This window comes from Macrobrachium nipponense, chromosome 32 (genome assembly GCF_015104395.2).
Source record: "Macrobrachium nipponense isolate FS-2020 chromosome 32, ASM1510439v2, whole genome shotgun sequence".
NCBI lineage: Eukaryota > Metazoa > Arthropoda > Malacostraca > Decapoda > Palaemonidae > Macrobrachium > Macrobrachium nipponense.
The window spans coordinates 16,319,176-16,337,613 of NC_061094.1; the positions used below are offsets into that span (position 1 = coordinate 16,319,176).

Below are 18,438 nucleotides of genomic sequence, written 5' to 3' on the forward strand. Positions count from 1 at the left end.
GGAATGGAACAGGTTAGGCGGCTTCATAATATAAACAGTCCTTTTAGAAGAACTCCAGAGATCACTAGACCCAGTTCATTAAAAGTTGTCATTGAAATCCAGTAGAAGACAGTTAACGGCTGACTGGCACATACCACCAAAATGCAGGAAATGACAGTGACCTCAGGGAAAAGGGACTTTAATATAGACAAAGCTGACAAACTAAGACTAAAGCTCATTCAGTTGAGAGATTAAGAGCAGAAGTTTAATCATTGCTATGCTTCTTTTGTGTAGCTGAATCTCGAACAGAGAAATATACGTCAATCTTTTAATTTTCTATTTTACGTCTTTACATGTTATACCCAAGTGTAACCTAGATCATACTATAATTCAGTACCACAAAAATCGTGAAAAGGGGACAATAAAACCATCTATTTTTTCAATAGATGAGGACTTTGCATCTCAAGACCTCAACAAACAGAGAAAAAAGAAACAGTGGATATACAGGAGGTCAAAGTTCCAGAAGCAATAGCACTGGTCAGTATGGTATGGGAGAAGGCGGCGGATAGGCCTACCGACAATACTGTTTTTTTCCATCTGTCCATCCGCCTGTGGTGTTTGCGCATGGTAACACTGCGTCCCGGGCTTTAAATAATTCCTATTTCGAATATTAACGGTGTGATTCGCATACAGTAAATTATTAAAACACTTTTCAGTTGCAAATGTACACCAAGATATTCTTTTATTTACCTAAAATTTACACATAGCGTAACTATTTAAAGCCCAGGACGCAGTTACCATGCGCGACCACCACAGGCTGATGGACAGATGGAAAAAAACAGTATAGTTTTATCTTTCTGGCTCTGCCTCCTGATGGTTTGACTGTCCATTTTCTACCTTGTTGAAATAATACTAATAATAGCAGCAGAAGCAACGTAATAGCAGTAGAGAAAATGGTCTGCATCTCGTCCTAGGTGCGTCTATTTGCGGCTACTAGACTAATTCAGGTGCCACATTGTTTCTACATAGGGTGGTGACCATGTAAACACTGTCGTCACATTTTTGGCTGTATACCACAGACCTTTGTATCATGACCTTTCACAGTCTTGGGTGTGATTTTCTACCTCGCAGGAACACTTGGGTACTTTTTCCTTCGCTTAGTAACTAACCTATTGCTTATTGGCTCTTCCAGATATTTCGACATTCGACAGAATCTCTTTTCAGCTGTTCAGGTCTGCCGATGGTCTCCTGTGTTTAGTAAAAACTATTTTTTTAAATATTCATTATGAATGCCATTTTACCGTTGTATTCGAGGAACTTAGGCGTGACTTTAAGCATACGGAAGGCAGAACCCAAAAATAATTGACAACCATCTTTCTTATGTAGTAGCCTAGATCAAACCACACCTCTTAATGGCTCAGGCTCACTATTACAAATAATGGGAAATAATCCACTTGATTCTGAATTCTATCTAGAAAATGAAGGCTATGTTTCAGATTTTAGTGATCGTAAAATGTTTCAGATTTAAGTAATCGTAAAATGTTTCAGATTTTAGTAATCGTAAAATGTTTCAGATTTAAGTAATCGTAAAATGATTAGTACGAGCAAGTTATAATGAGTACTAGTAGTGTCTGCGAAATACACTGATGTGTCAGTGGGCAGCAAAGGCAGAGTTTCAAGTATGCGGTGAAGTTGCTCATTAAGATATCATAAAGACAAAGGATAACTGAAGTCAGTTAACTGGAAATCAACACCAGATTTCACATCCCTTATCAACAAAGATTAGTTTGCAGATGAATAGTACCTTGTTTAAGTTATATTTCATATGAGCAATCTGAAATTGAATATCCAAAGATATGATGCCTTTTGAGAGAGAGAGAGAGAGAGAGAGAGGAGTATTAATTATAACTCTGTTTATCAGCAACCGGTCTTTTCAGGCAAATCTGTCTATGAAAGTTTTTTTTTTCTTTTTTTAACTTTACATTTTAAGAATCACCTCAAGACTTTGTAGACTGTAGAGCATTTGTCTGGTGGCATAATCACGCGAATTGAATTGAGTTGAATGTTGAATTTAGGCCAAAGACCAAGCACTGGGACCTATGAGGTCATTCAGCGCTGAAATGGAAACTGACACTAAAAGGTTTGAAAGGTGTAACAGGAGAAAAACCTCAAAGCTGTTGCAATATGAATCAAGTGTTAGGAGAGGGTGGAAAGTAAGATGGAAGAAAGAAAATACGAAAGGTGGTACAGTAAGAGGAGCGAAGGTGGTTGCAGCTAGGGGCCGAAGGCAAGCTGCAAAGAACCTTAAGTAATGTCTACAGTGCACCGCATGAGGTCCACTGACGACACTAACCCCCTACGGGAAAGTCACGTGAATGGTCCTTAAGGTCATCCAGACCAGATAGACTTAAGTATAGACTCGGAACTCTATTTTCTGCGAATAAAAGTAGACTCATCTCCACCATGACGAGGGAAGGGGACTTGTTCCATAGACCTACTTAACCAACCTCATGTTTGAAGATTTCGATTTTGAAATTGAAAATAATATGAATTATCATATAAAAACAGATGACAATGACACTGAAAAATTTAACACGGTAACAGCACCGAGATGTCATAAAATGGTCCATGAAGTGCATTCATGTAGCCGGTAAAGGAATTTATATTATACAACTATACAGATAATTCACGGGCGAATTCAAAGTTCTTCTAATGAGTTCTTATACGACTTAAATGTCTGCGCTAAGAGAGGCGTTTAGTTAAGTGACAGGGTCTTATAGAAGGAGAAAATGTTTGCAGATTCTCACAAGTGAACTTATAAAGTTTGGACTGAATATTTGAGCCAAACGACTATTTAAAACCCGCTTCGCATAGGTTTTCTTGAATATCTTTTCAAATATCAGCTGTATTTTCCTGATAATTTGCCACAGCATGTTTAAGACTATCCCGTAATTTTAGGCAATATAATGAAGTACCAGAATGTACTGATTAAGGCAATATGCTCTTGAAATTTTTTCAATTCCCTCGACATTCGTTGTAGATATCCGAACACCTATCCTTGGCTCAGCTAGTGAGTTAAGAAGGTAGCCCCGCCCACTTGTTTCTCTCGCAAACTTATGAATTGAAGAGTACTACGATGTGGCTTTTTACGTTTTGAATTACCGACAATAACCATTTCCTATTCAATATTTTTCATATAGGCGTTTGTATGTTTGTATATCATGTATGTTTTATTTATTATTACCATGAGAATGGCGTGGCAGTGAGCCAGGTTTGATTACTATAAGATATTGCAGACGTGGGGCGATGACTATCCTCTGTTACCATGGCATTGTAAGGATCATTGTCTCTTGCCCAGGACCGATGGTTCATGAAGCGATGGTCTGAATTGAGCTGATTCATGAAGCGATAGTAAAAGTAGCGATGTCAGCCATCGGAGGAACAATATTGACCATTCATATCGCCATGGTATAGTAGATTCACATCAACGGTGCATTTGATGTTTAGGCCCGTCCCTTACGACGCTCCTGATTGGCTGTTGATGAGCCAATCACAAGGCTGGAAACTCTCAGTCTCTCGAGAGACTTCACATGGGCAGGATGTATGTTCCACCTCTCCTGAGGTATACGTTTGAAAGACGTATCTCCCAGGAGCGATGGAACATACATCCTGCCTATGTGAGCTCTCGGAGAGACTAAGAGTTTCCAGCCCTGTCGTAAGGGACGGGCCTAGACATCAAATGCACCGTTGATGTGAATCTACTATAGTCGCCACTGGTGTTTTTACGACGAAACTAAGAACACAATTTGCAACAAATCCTTCCACAGAATGCTACAATTGTCAATTTGATAGAAGAGTTTTAAAATCTTCAATCAAGTTCCGGTGAATGTATGTTAAAGGAAGCCTTCAAGAGATTATGACTTACCTTTTCAGTGAAATTCTTAGCCCATTGGCTGCGTTCCTGCATTATATGCAGCGAGCAGCTGTAATGCAAATGCATTGTGGCATCCACGATGACAATACCCTAACACCTTTGCCATGCTGATACACACGGTTGGTTGAGTGGAGTTGAATATAAAATTTAGGCCAAAGGTGTAACAGGAGGAAAACTTCAAAGCAGTTGCACTATGAATGTTATGAAGAAAGAATATGAAAGGAGGTATAGTAAATGGAGCGAAAAGGGTTGCAGCTACGGGGACACAGTTCGATGGATGTATGCTTGCAGCTTTAGGTGACTGCAGACCTTTGCGCATGTCAGACAAAATAAACATACTTGAAAGCAAGGAAACTACTGGCCCTGTGATTTTCTGTCGGTCCGCTGATCTTTATCTATATACTGAAAATGAACCACGAGGTTATAATAATCTCTCAAAATAATGTAATACAGATAAACTTTAATGTATAGACTAATTTGGATACAACGTAAAAAGGCCATATCTTAGTACACTCTTCCATTCATAAGTTTGAGACAGAGAGAAACGAATGGGCGGGGCTTCTCTCCTACTCTTCAGCTACGAAGTCAGGTACCGATGTTCGGATCTACAGCGAATGTCGAGGAAATTGAAAACTTTCAAGAGCATACTGCCATAATCAATAAATTCTTGTATATTGCCCAAAATTACGGGAGGGTCTCAAACATGCTGTGCCAAAATATCAAGAAGATACAGCTGAGATTTAAAAAGATATTCAAGAAAACCTATGCGACAACGGCTTGAAATACTTAGTAGGCGTATATTTCTGAATACTAAATCTTTAACAATTCAATAATCCTAGGTAAAAATCTGAAATTGTTGCTAATATTAAGTGACATCTTTAAATAAGAAAGAAAAGCCCTTACTAGATTAAGACTATGCACCCGCATCCAATATTTTCAAAGTTTGATGATTTCGAACCACCTCATTTCCGTTGGTTGTTTTCTAAATAAAAATAAGGCAAATAATCAGAAATCCAAACTTTCAAGTCTCGTGTATATATTAGTAATAACTTGCATTATGTGTCATATTTGCTTTATGCCTCGGAGGTGTCATGTATTTATTAGTTTCTACCTTATCTTCAAAATTGTAATAAGATAGCCAGGATTATCCCAAAACCTTTTCAACTAGACTGTGTCGTCATCATGACCTATTTCCCTGCTTCCCTCCAAGCTTCAGTATAGTTGACTTCTCCCACGGAAAAAGAGGGAGAGGGGCGGGGTGGAAGGGTGGAATTGTAAACTTAACAACTGATCCTGCTAAAATCCCCCAACCCCTTCTCTCGCTAGGCACATGACCGACTTAATCCTTCAGAAGCATCAGGAGTCACGTCTACGAATGCTGGGTCTAGTGACTTTTGCAGCATTGGAAGCCCCGCTTGTCTGGTGTTCCTTTGTAGTACTACCTGCTTTGCAAATCTGTTCTACGTCCTTCTTCAACTGTTTGTTTGTTTGTATGGTGCTTTTACGTTGCATGGAACCAGCGGTTATTCAGTAACGGGACCAACGGCTTTACGTGACTTCCGAACCACGTCGAGAGTGAACTTCTATCACCAGAAATACAAATCTCTCACTCCTCAATGGAATGGCCGAGTGTCGAACCCGCGACCACCGAGGTGGGACGCTAATACCATACCAACCACGCCGCTGAGGAGCTCCCTTCTTCAACTGGGTTCATTCCAGAATCGACAGTGACAGAAGAATTCCGAAGCTTTTTTCAAATATATTAGAAACTAGGCAATTGAATTACCCTTTTGCAAACGCTTGAGTTTTATGCTTTTCCCGTCCATTCCGCTGGAACAAAACTTGCTGCCCGCCTGTCATGGCGCTTTTTTCTATTCTTAGTAGCTATTGCTAACTCCCTGTCCTGTTTCCCTCGACACGGGTTCTTCTATTGAAGACAGGATGAAGATTGTCTTTTTTGCACAAACGATGATATTATTGCAGAAACAAATCCACAGTTATGTAAATGTACATATATTTAAATTTAAAACTTTAAGGATAGTTTTCGGGAATCGAAAGCTATCCTTTAAGTTTTAAATTTAAATTTATGTACATTTACATAACTGTGGATTTGTTTCTCCATTTGAAGACTCGTGCTACTATGAGGATTTGAAAAAAAAAAAAATTGTTCCTTTTTCGTTGTCAGTCTCAGGTCCTGCTTAACAATAAAAATTTTATACAAAATTCTCAGTGGTCAGTACAATTTACTGTCATTCAGTGGGTTCATCATTCACAATAACATTTTCTCTTTGTTTCTTTTCAGAGAACTGGTCATATAGTAAGTGCAGGATAAGCTGACGAAGTCGTCGGAGTCACCGGTGCATAGGCCAAGTCCACGAACCCAAACCAGGGATCACGATGACGACTTTTAAAGCCTGGTTTATATACAGGTGGCGACAGGTACACCACTCATAACCTTTAATACTATGTCATGGCACCCTGCATTGCAAACTGTATGTCTCAGGTTCCCACGAGCATCTACAACTATCATGAAAAAGATGGTTTCCTAGTACTGTTCACCCTTTTGCCTCTAATTCTGTTCTGTTTTTTTCCTTCAGACTGAATCAGATAGACACTCTTAAGCTGCCCTCTCTGTATGCCTTCACTGCAGCGTTTATGATAAATAAATACAGTACTGCATAAAGGTAGCCACTAACGCTCAGTTATACCTGCGCTGTTATTCCTACAACGTCGGCCTGTGCAGGGAAAACTGAACCCGCTAACGTTCAGTAATCGCTGCGCAGTTATGCCTGTGCAGGCAAAACTGAACTCGCTAACGTTCAGTTATACCTGTGCGGGCAAAACTAAACATTAGTGGGTTCAGTTTTGCCTGCACAGGCCGACTGTGCAGGCATAACTGCGCAGGTATGACCAAACGTTAGTGGCGGCCTTTAAAGATTGTAAATAAGCAGTTCATTATCTAATGGTTGTTTTTCATGGCCTGCAGATTATAACATCATGTACGATAGGAGTCGCCATCATATGCACCGGAAATGTCGTTGGTTGGTCTGTGGAGGTGTCCAGGATTATGGAGGACGAAACCATACCTCTCAACATCACGCGAAATGATCAGCAGTGGTTAGGTGAGTGTTCGGTCACTTTAAAACTACTACAATTGATACTACTAGCTCTACTGGTTAATTAGGTGTAATATAAGGATTGCTTGTTTATTGTGAGTGTGGGTAGCCTACTATTAGGTATTAAGCCATTTCCTTTAATTGAGATGGCTCTAGAGATCAAAAGAACAAAACTGTCAGTGTATTATCTACACTATAGCCCCTGAATCGTGAATGAAACATGTGCAGAAAACTAACACAACATACACCATCATACACTTTCAAAGAAGCTTTTCAGCAGTGCTTCAAACCCTCATGCACTCTTGTGCTGTTGGGAAATATGGCCCTTACTTTCCAATACTAATTCTCTCCAGCAGCATTTTAAGTCTTCCTCTCCCCCTAACAAACATTTCAGTAATGTACCCTTTCCATCTCTCAATTAGCCTCTATTCTTTCCACTTGACAAACCATTTCAAAATACTCATCCATACCTCACCTACAGAAGTCGTTTTACCATTTCTTTTCTCCATATCTCTCACTTTTCAGTTCTTCTCGTGCCACATATACTATGCAATGTGTCCATCTCAACAGCTACCCTTTTCCGTCCCACAGCATTCAACATCCACAAATCACTCCTATAAGGGAGGGACAGATCAACAATCTCTTCATACTTTTCCACTTTAGATTAAATACATTCCAGTTCTTCCCTTTGCACATAACATACTCAGTTGCTTTTCCTGTTCTTATGATCCATTTCTTGTATCATCCAGTTTAACTCTCAACTGCCCATATATGTTATTTAACTGCTTTGATTCTTCTTCCATTCAGAGTTAACATGAATTGTTCCATCTTTCTGGTTCCCATTTACTGCATAATCTTGCTACTGTACACATTTGCTCTCACCTTTTTCCTCACTCAACTTTCTCCAAGCTCCATTCATGGTTTATTTTCTTATTCCACAACGCTCTGCCTACTCCTAACATCTTTCTCTGACTTCTCCGATAGCTGCCCAAAAAGACATATACAGTCATGGAGACATACATGCATATGAATGATCCACTTTTACACTAAACCTCTCATTCTCCACTCTGTAAATTCTAGCCTATACTTTCCTTCAAACATAAAAAAAAAAAATTCACTTTCAACAGTTTTATTGTAGACTACTCATCCTCAACACCCTCTGCTTTGCTCAGCCCAAAGCCTTTTCTAGATCCATTTATGCCACTTACAACTTTTTATTTCCAAAGTTTGCACAGAACTATTTCATAACAAGCATTTGTTCCACAAACCCTCTCCCCTGTCCAAAACTACAGTTCTGCTCCTATGAATCCTTCTGTCAACTCTTCCTTTCTTAAGCAAAAATTTGCCATACACATTCCCTAATATGCTATGTAACATTATGCCCCTATTCTTAGTCACTTCTATCTCCTCTACCTTTATGTGATGGAACGAACCATTATTCCTTTCACCCATTCCTTCAGAATCTTTACCTCACCCAGAAACACCTTTCAGACTCTGGCCAGTCACTCAGTCACACTATCATCATACCACAGCTTCACTCTTATAACCCTTTAATTCCTGGGTTGGTCTTTCAGTGCTTCACCTTCTCAACTGATATACTCATGTCCTCAACAGCTGCTTCAGCATTCTTTCTTTTATTTGCTCAATAAATTTCCTATTTGCATTTGCTTTCCTTTAGTGTAACTGACTCTCTCTACAATTCTCGCTCACCCTCAAACTTCATTTTATGACTGGCCTTCTTTTTCTCTCTCCTGCCTCCTTTTTTATTACCATATCCTTCCTTCTGCACACGATTTCCTGTGCCAAGCAGCTTGATATCAAATTATCTTTTACTCTCTTTCTTTAATTATCCCACCATTGTGTGATGATTTCCTCTCACTACAAATCCTCCCTGCTTTCCTAATGGGTCATGAAATTTCAGATAATCGCCATCCAGTTCTTCCACAGCCCTCATTTTAAACCTGGCCCATATTTCATCCATTTTCTCTTGACTTCCCTCTTTTAAAAGTCACTTCATTAATGCACTGACAGCCACTCTTTCATCTCTTCCTCTTCAAGTTATTGCCATTTTCACATTTGTCTCAACCAAGTAATGATCAGGTATATCTCCAGCTGTCCCTCGTCTTGGCATTACACCCATCACTTGCTCCTCCATTTGGTTGAGAATAGACTATGAAATATTTAGTCAGGAAAAACCATTTCATATCGAATTGGCCTCACTTATCTTCACCTTGATAGCTGCCTATGTATGTATGTATACATAAAAAAAATTTCAAAATTTCCTTGCTGAAACACAGCATATTGATAACATACTCATCTTTTCAGTGCTACCAATAGCCACAGCAGTTTTAATAATCATCAGATTCTTTATAAATGCCAGAAGCCTGTGATCAGCCGGTTGATTAAAGAAAAAATACCCTTAAATGATAGTTGCTATTTTCTTTGTCCAGTGTCGAGCTCAGGAATCGCCGCCATGTTTTCTACACTGTTTTGTAGCGCACTTGTGGAGTACGTTGGTCCCTGCCGAGTTATCAGCTCCATGCTGCTGCCTGCAGCTTTAGGGTGGGTCCTTATGGCAGTGTCAGAATCTCTGCCTTGGATATATATTGGGAGAATCATCACGGGAGCCGTAGGATTCATGTTGACTACTATCATACAGGTAAGGAGAATGATCTAAGACAGCACTATATGTTTATATATATACTTCCTGTAGGGCTATCTTTCCCTAATTTTTCTGCGCTTCCCTTTAGCCAAGAATTAACTAGGGATTAAGAGCTAATCCTCCCGACGGGACTTTTGTTATGGCAGAAATGACTGACGTGAAAGTGAGAAATGACAAACATCTTGTTAGAACTGAGTAGCCATTGCACCTGTTCAAAGCATATTTTTTGCTCTATCGTCAGTGAGAATGGGAGAGGTGAGGGTTTAATGAAGTCTGTGAAATAGCTGCGACAGCCTTGCACTTATGAATTCTACGCAAAAAAAAAAAAAAAAAAAAAATATTATTGAGGGGCAGCAAGACTAAAGCCCCTTCCACACAAGAGGCAAATGCATGGCGGGCAGACGCTGTTACCAATTTTGTGGGTGGATGGCGATCACCAGTGTGGTTCAGGTCATAGGTTTGCCTGCCTTGGACTGTTTATTCTGGTAACACTGTTTAAAAGCGAGAGAATGACGGGCAAATCCGAGTGCCCGTCGTGTCTTTCCCCACCGTGTGGAAGGGGCTTAAACCTACATAGGAAGTCATACCCCATCTGTAATACAGCTCAGGAAAATATTTACTGTAATTCAAAATGATCTTGTGCATATTTTCCAGCCTCTGCTAGCTGAAATGTGCACAGCTGACGTGCGAGGACTGCTGTCTTCCTTGCCAGAGATTATGGTAAGTGTTGGTATGCTGCTGATTTACGTTCTGGCTCGTTTCTTGGACTGGGAGAGCGCCACCTTGGTCTGCGGTGTCATTCTCTTCCCGATTAACGCTGCTCTCCTGTTCGTGCCCGAATCTCCATACTGGCTCCTCAAGAATGGCAAGGAAAAACTCGCACTCAGGTCAGTAGTGCTTGCAGTGTTTTTAATACATTTAGTAACAGAACTCGACTTAGAATCTAGCATTGTAAACATGTTTTTTTGCTTACCCGGGGAGTAAACCTACAAACTACTTTGTTGTTGTTGTTCTTGATGGGGTGAGTGGGTAGGAAAGCCTTATGGAGAAGCCTAAAAAGGTCTGAAAAAGGTGTTTCGCGCAAGTTAAAGATACAGGAATTTTTGGATAAGATATATATGATTTATTTATTAGAATGACAATGTAAAAAAAAAAGGAATAATGTGCATGTTAAACATTACAGAAATGAATCATTACTAATATTAAAATAGAGCATATTTATTTTTATTTCCGTTGGTGAAACAAGGCTCTATTTGACCGTAGATTTTAAGCGCATTTTAAATAATTTGGTGTACTGAATTTAGGCTATGTTTCTGTTCAATTACTTTGTGTTTCCACTTACGACAAAATTTATGAATGTGCTTAATTTGTTTCCTTTTCATTTGATCCTTGTTGTTATTATAATTAGTACAAAGTATGAGTATTAATTACGAAGAATACTTCACGTAAAGTTAAGAATATAATGTTTACGACTTATGAGTGGAAAATCTTACATGCGTTCTGAGTAAGCTGGAGATCGAATCACGCCTTGTTTATATTTTTTGCGAGTAGCACTTTTATGGTAAACAATCCTAATTGCATAATGATCGAGATACCTTAATGCTAAAATCTGAATCATGTCAACTGACAAATGGTTTGGTAAAATACAAATACTAGAAAGCCATTACTTCATCATTTCTGTTGTGAAGATTTTCAATTCCCCTACAGATTTATTTCTTACAACAACAAAATGCAGATATTAGACATTTAAATAGAGGCCAGAGAAAACATTGCTGGAATTCAGCCTAACCTGATCGCAACCTAACTGACGTAATTGGGTATGGCCTCCAATACAATACCACTACCGTGAATGCTATATCTATCTTTAGCGGGACTATTTATTGCAGTGGTTCTCAACCTTTATATGACCACGCCCCCTCTAGAGTCGGTCCTTCCTTCCACGCCCCCCTTGCATATGTGAGTAAAATTCCCTCCCAGAAAAAAAGAAAAGAAAAAGAAGGGGTTTCGAGGGATAGGGAAGGAGGTCAATAATTACAAAACATTGTAAGCCCAACGAGCCTAACTAGATTAGTAGACTCTAGGAAAGTAAGGTGATACTTTTGCATTTTTTCATAAACTTCTAAATATTAGTTCCCCACCTTTGTTAAGAGAATAAAGAATATAATTAGAGAATTTTTTTATTAATTTTTCCCTAGGGCTCGTGCCTCCCCTAGAAATTGCTGACGCCCCCCAGGTTGAGAACCACTGATTTAGTATTTCATTTGAATGGAGATTTTATACAGTAAAACTTTTGTGAAACCGCTCCAACGCCCCATCAGAAATGTTAAAAGTTTGTACGTAAATCTATTCACCCGAGCCATCCTGTATAACTTAAACCTGGACATCATTCTTGGTCACAATGCAAACTTGTTCCTTGTTGACGGCTTCTCTGTCAAATGCCGAAAAAGAGAGCCGCTCTTAACTTGGTGTGTCAAAACACGTAACGATTATCATTCTGGCCTCCGGAAGCCAGTGCAAATTTTATTAGTCTGAGAACTCTGGCATGGCTCGTCTTCATGGCCTATTTGAAGCTGTTTATAACACGCTTACCAGTCCTTCAAAACTGCTGGTTATTTGAACATTCTGTCAGGAGGAGGAATGTTTTTTTTCTTTTTGCTGGAAGACCGGGTCCCGTTTTCTGTCACTGAATCTTAATCATAGGAGGAATTGCAGTTATGTCGTTTGATAAATGGCATTTATTTCACATTTTGTTGTCTTAGTTGTCAGTTTTAGTTAATTGTGGTTAGATAATTACGACTGTAGCAAGCGTTGCGAAAGAACTTATAATGTGATTGTGGTTTTTTTTTTTCAAGAACGTCGAGTTTCATTAACTGTACACTGCGTTTTTGGTAATGAAAGAAAGCTAGCTACGTATTCTGCAAATCATTCAAAGAAAACGACAAAAAATGAAAAAAAAAGAATGTATTCACGAATGTGACTCGTGACACATTGATGGACATCCTCTGGAATTGGCAACTAAGCTCTTCATAGTAAAATTAACTGAGTCACCTTAATCTGACCTTGTACCATATGTATTTCACAGAGCTCTCATGAAGCTTCGCGCTCCAGAACACGATGTAGACACTGAGCTTAATTCAATCAGAGATGCCCTCACTGCCCAGGAACAAAATGGATCCATATGGAAACAGGTATGCCGTCAGTGTATTATTTTGATTACTGTGTAAGGCTGTTAGTTTCACTGCATATTAAACTAACGCTTGTTACTTGTGGAGGGCTTATCCAGGACCCGCACCACTTCCATAGTGCTCACATGACCTCCATTATCATATGAACAGTTTATTCATCAGATGTATTTGACCACACAGAAGATTCCACATTCACTGTTTGATCTTCCATATCATAGCATCGATTACACAAAAAGGTTTAAAGTTTCTTTTTGAAAGACTTCAAATCCTCAATCTGCCTCAGCTCAAGAGGAAGCTTGTTGTATGAAGGGGGTCTCACACGGTCAAAAATGTTGTTCAACGCGCTTATCTAACCTCCAACACAACATGCTTGGAGAGCTTTTACACGTTCAAACCAAAGAGACAGACAACCTCAGTCGGAACGAAGAGGAAAAGGAGCAACATGGCTCTTACCCAAGACGAGGTGATGGCAACTGGGATAGTGATTGCGCTCAAGCCTCCATTCATTACTCATAAAGACACCGTTATAAGGAAATCCATTAGGGTGGCCATTTAGAATCTTAATAAAATAATATGTTGTAATCCAGATTTGTATGAATTTGCAAATTATTTTAATAAGTCAGGAAACATTTTAAATCCTTATATCAAAGTGACCATAAAGCTGATTAACATCATCTACCCAATGCCAAAGAATAAATAAATAAATAAATGCACAAATAAATAAATAAATAAATAAATAAATAAATAAATAAATAAATAAATAAATAAATAAATAAATAAATGCAAATAAATAAATAAATAAATAAATAAATAAATAAATAAATAAATAAACAAATAAATAAATAAATATATAACAAAAATATATAATTAAACAATTAATAACAATTAAGTAAATAAATAAAGTAAAATACATAATTAGACAGATATATAGATAGATATATACATAACACGATAAAACCATACAACTCAACCCTTCATCAACACAATCCAAATTTAATGCACTTTCTCTTGGTAACTCTTGGTCACAAATGAACATCAAGTCTTCAAAATAACAGAGAGTGGGTGTATGTCATTAGGTGATTTGCCAGACTTCTTGGAGCTTTCAAGTTTTCGTAGTTCTGAAAGAACTACAAAAACAGTTGATTTTTTTGGTCACATCCTGCCTCGTGCACTGAGGGTCAAGTTATCTTAGTTTTGCATGTAATTCCTCGATACCCATATTTCTTAAATTCTTATTAGAATAATCTTTAGATTTTACCTTCCACAGTGCTAAGTGTTTCACTTATATTTCTATGAAATCAACCATAATATGTCTTTCTTTGTCTTTAACGACGCACACATCACTCATGTTGTAATTTTACTTGGAAATAGCAAAGTCTGTTTGTCAGTGAAGGAGCTGCTTAAAGATGTTACCACCTCGAGAACTGAATAAGTATGACGCTTGGAGACTGATGCTTATTCAGACGTTTAGGCTTTAAACACGAACCAGCAAGCTCCGCCCACAAAAGTCAGACCAGATCAGACATCCTTCCAAATCATTCAAACACGTTGGTCCGACATGTTTACCCCTTTCACACGTTCAAACATACTCTCAAACATCGTGTTATCAAACGTGTTCATGAATATGTTTGACCGTGTGAAACCCCCTTAATGTAAGAGCTGCAAATTCAAAGGCTCTGGAGAGACAGACTGAGGAAAAACTTGAAACCATCTGTAACTAGTCTTGTACCAGGTCGATTTACTGGTCACTCAAATACCGAGGAGAGCCGGTCTTAACAATTTGATTGGTCAAAAACACATAACTTGAATATTTTCGCGGCCTTCACCGGAAGCCAAAACAAATCGATTAAGACAGGGTTAATACTGTCCTGTGGAACAACACCTTTTATTAGTCTAGCAGCTCTGTTTATAATCTGCGGTTTTTTGAGTTTCTTGAGCTGTACGTTGGGTAACTTATAGCACACCGAGTTATAATACTTTATACAGTTTATAACACACTTCATGACAGATTCTTAACAGAACTCTCATCCAGATATGTCCTCAAAAAGGCTATATTCTTGAGATGCTATCCAGCAACTTTTCCTATATTATTCATTTGTAGTAGACTGAGTGACAAGCCACAATCCAAGTACACCCCGAGATCACGGACCCTATTAATTAGTTGTCTCGACCCATTTTCCATTTATACACACTTGAATAATACCCACACTCCTTAAGTTACTTTCTTTGCTGTATGTAAGCCCAGTTTTATTTTCGTTCAATTTCAACTGTTTCAAAGTCATCCAAGACTATTAATTGGTATTCTGATCATGAACACTCAGTATAGCAACAACAACTCTTAACAGGGAACATTACCAAGAAATGTAAATGATGTATTTCGAAGCTGAATCCAACTCATTCTCACCCAATTAGGTAAAAGCTCTCAAAGAACCTGGAAACTACCGACCTGTCATATTGGTGACATCAATGTTCGTCCTCCGGGAGCTGGGCGGTGCTATGGTGATTTTCATGTATGCCGTCTTCTTCTTCGAGAATGCTGGCGTGATGTTTGACCCTTTCACCTGCTCTGTACTCGTAGGCATCTGCAGACTCATCTTCACCGTCATTTCTGCCTGCACCATCGACAAACTGGGACGCCGACCTCTTCTCATTGGGTCGTCATTGGTCTGCGGGTTGGCGATGTATGTCACAGGTAAGAAATGACCAAATGGAAACTAATCTCAGTTGTTGTGATGGTTAGCTTCTCGGAAATGCATTAATTCTTTTGTTTAACCTGGACCAAGTGATACGCCAATCAAAAATATATTTGGTAGACCTCGAAGTTTATGGACATATCAGTTCAAACGCTATGGCAGTATAGATAACCTTATAACAAAATTCTCAAGAATGGTTTATTATTATTCATAAACCATTCGTTTATAAACTTACCTTGTTTTCAGTAGCAAAGTAATTTTGCTGTCTCATCAGCATCATTTCTCATCATTTCCTTTTATTTAAACATACAGTTTTTGGTTATTGGTAATTCATTGGAAGGTTAATTAGTATTCTTCCAATTTCCTTAAATGGTAATGTTGTTATCTACGTCGATAAAATAATCAGACTTCATAATAAGGTCTGGAATTATGTAGAAAGTGTTTACAGGAATAGTTCTCCATTGAATGAGTTCAGTGGCTAAATGTAATACAAGAAATCGCTGTAGTATTCTTGCTTTCCTCCAATATCACAGGTGCTGTTCTCTACAGCGACGGCAAAGGGTATGGCTGGGTCCCCTTGACTTCTGTGATGGTGTACGTAGCATCTTTCGGCATGGGAGCAGGACCTGTCCCTTGGATCCTTCTGGGCGAACTACTCCCTACTCCAGTGAGGTCCCTCGGTGCCTCCATCTGTACTGGTTGCTTTGTTATCCTTCTTTTCGTTATCACTCAAGTAAGCATCTATGGATACTTTCACAATAATAAACTGTCATTAGTTACCAACGCTGATATCTAACAAGTTTTTGCACTTGTTGATCTATGACTACTAGGTACCCGTCACACTTGACATTTATGGTTTTTTTTTTTTTCTTAACAAACAAATTTTAGCTTTCCACCCTTCGAGTATTTATACTATTTTTTAACGATTTCCATCATTTTGTAATATAGTGGCCCTTATAAAGTCTTATATATGCAAGACTTGCCAGGAAAACAATTTTTAAGCCATTTATTTTCTGTACGAGGCAAACTTACGATCTGCAAAAGATCTTGTCGACAAAGACAAAATTATGAAAAGTTAATATTTTTTTCCATCAATGATTTCAACTGATTTATAACATGATCATCCTTACCTACAGGTCTTCCCTGACTTGACCACAGCAATTGGACTGGAAGATGCCGTGATGGTCTTTGGTTCTGTTTATGTGGTTCTGGCACTGGTGGCATTCTTCTTCCTACCGGAGAGCCGAGGAAAAACTCTAGAAGAACTGCAGTATGCCTTTGTTGGAGGCGGAGCCCTGACCCCTTTCACCAACCCAGAGCGACAAGGATACACCCCAGCCTATGGAAGCACCTTCCCTTCCACCTCACAGAGCCTGGAAAAAGTCCGTTAGATCTAATGATATCCCACTATGAGAGATGAAGTTGTGCTGAATGTGCTTTCAACTTACCAGAGATAACTTGAGCACTCCTGGAAACATATATAGACCAGTTCACTGAACTGAAATTTCCATTTCAACAGAGATGGCGATCAACATATTTAGATTGGATTGGAATGTTGTACTCTGAAGTTGGGTTGAGTGTTTGAGGAGGTTCCATCATATTCATATATCTTGGTGATTTTAAGACTATAATTGTACATAAATACAAATAGAATTTAAAATCTGAATTATGTTTGAAGCTTGTAATAAAAACCATTAGGAATCACATTTTATATGACAGATACGAAGTTCTATCTATGAAGCTTTTCAAATATTTTAAAATGTCTCCTTAGAATAAAGGCCTAACAAATAAACAGTTGAATGCCAGTCTGCGCACTCCCGCTGATGCTTTTCATACTGAATGTCCTGCACACCAGATTGCATATATATATATATATATATATATATATATATCTATATATATATATTATATATTATTATATATATATATATCTATTATAGATATATATATATATATAGATATATATATATATATAATATATATATATATATATATATATATATAAACTGAGGCAGCATTAAACTTTGGTGCCAAAGATTCTGTGGGATATTGGGAAATAAAATACTCATCTTGTCCACATGTACATAATTTTCATATCTTTGGATGCACTATATCATTATTAAGTACCTAAAGAAACCAGGTCTCGATGAACCAATTCTTCCTTTAAGCAAGTGTATCGACTGGCCTCTCAAGAAAATGGGGGAGGGTGTCTATTAGTTCCACAGGTAAGTATTCAAAAATTAATTTTAAATTGAAAACTCATTTGTTTCATACTAACCTGCAGAACTAATATTTGCATGATTCCCAACATTGAAAATTGCATGACAGGATGCAATTAATGGCACTCAAACACTTTTTTGTATAACTATAACCTAAAAATTCAAATGTCTCCTGAAAGTGACTCACCAAAACTGACAATGCAGGCTTGCAATGTCACAGAAAATTGTGGCCGATTGTCAGTTAGTCATTATGTCAATCCATCTGCCTAAGGTGGCTTATAAAGCTCTACCCCGAGTCAGTCCACCAAACTCTCATGCTTTACCTCACAGACTCTGCCAGCTCAATTCCCTACTCTTTGAGTTGAAGTAAGTGGTAATGACTGATATGGCATGTGAACTGGCAAGTATTAGACTTCCAAACACAGGCATACAATCTCTTCTCTCTCAGTCAGGTATTGGCAAGTATCAGACCTCCATTCACTGACGTCCCAATCATGCATCTTCTTTTGAAATCTAAGCCAGCATACAAGTGGGGTGATGAGAGAGACTTTTCACACAGCTTTCATGTCGCTAATCTTACATGCGAGCCAAACTCACCTGACCATACGTACATACCTCTCTTATTCTAGGTACAACGATTAGGTTATCAC

General features: G+C 38.4%; 1 protein-coding gene across 3 annotated transcripts in view; it reads left to right on the forward strand.

Annotated features, from left to right (window-relative positions):
- LOC135207242 (facilitated trehalose transporter Tret1-like) overlaps positions 1-17,374 on the forward strand; it is a 29,573-nt gene extending 12,199 nt beyond the window's left edge. For all 3 annotated transcript variants that reach the window (XM_064238875.1, XM_064238877.1, XM_064238876.1), the window contains exons 2-9: positions 6,216-6,352; positions 6,900-7,035; positions 9,480-9,688; positions 10,346-10,578; positions 12,774-12,879; positions 15,289-15,568; positions 16,103-16,302; positions 16,706-17,374. In XM_064238875.1, coding sequence (XP_064094945.1) covers positions 6,311-6,352; positions 6,900-7,035; positions 9,480-9,688; positions 10,346-10,578; positions 12,774-12,879; positions 15,289-15,568; positions 16,103-16,302; positions 16,706-16,960 — 1,461 coding nt within the window. In that variant the 5' untranslated portion in view covers positions 6,216-6,310 and the 3' untranslated portion in view covers positions 16,961-17,374. The remainder of the gene's footprint in view (positions 1-6,215; positions 6,353-6,899; positions 7,036-9,479; positions 9,689-10,345; positions 10,579-12,773; positions 12,880-15,288; positions 15,569-16,102; positions 16,303-16,705) is intronic.
- Positions 17,375-18,438: the final 1,064 nt, after the last annotated feature.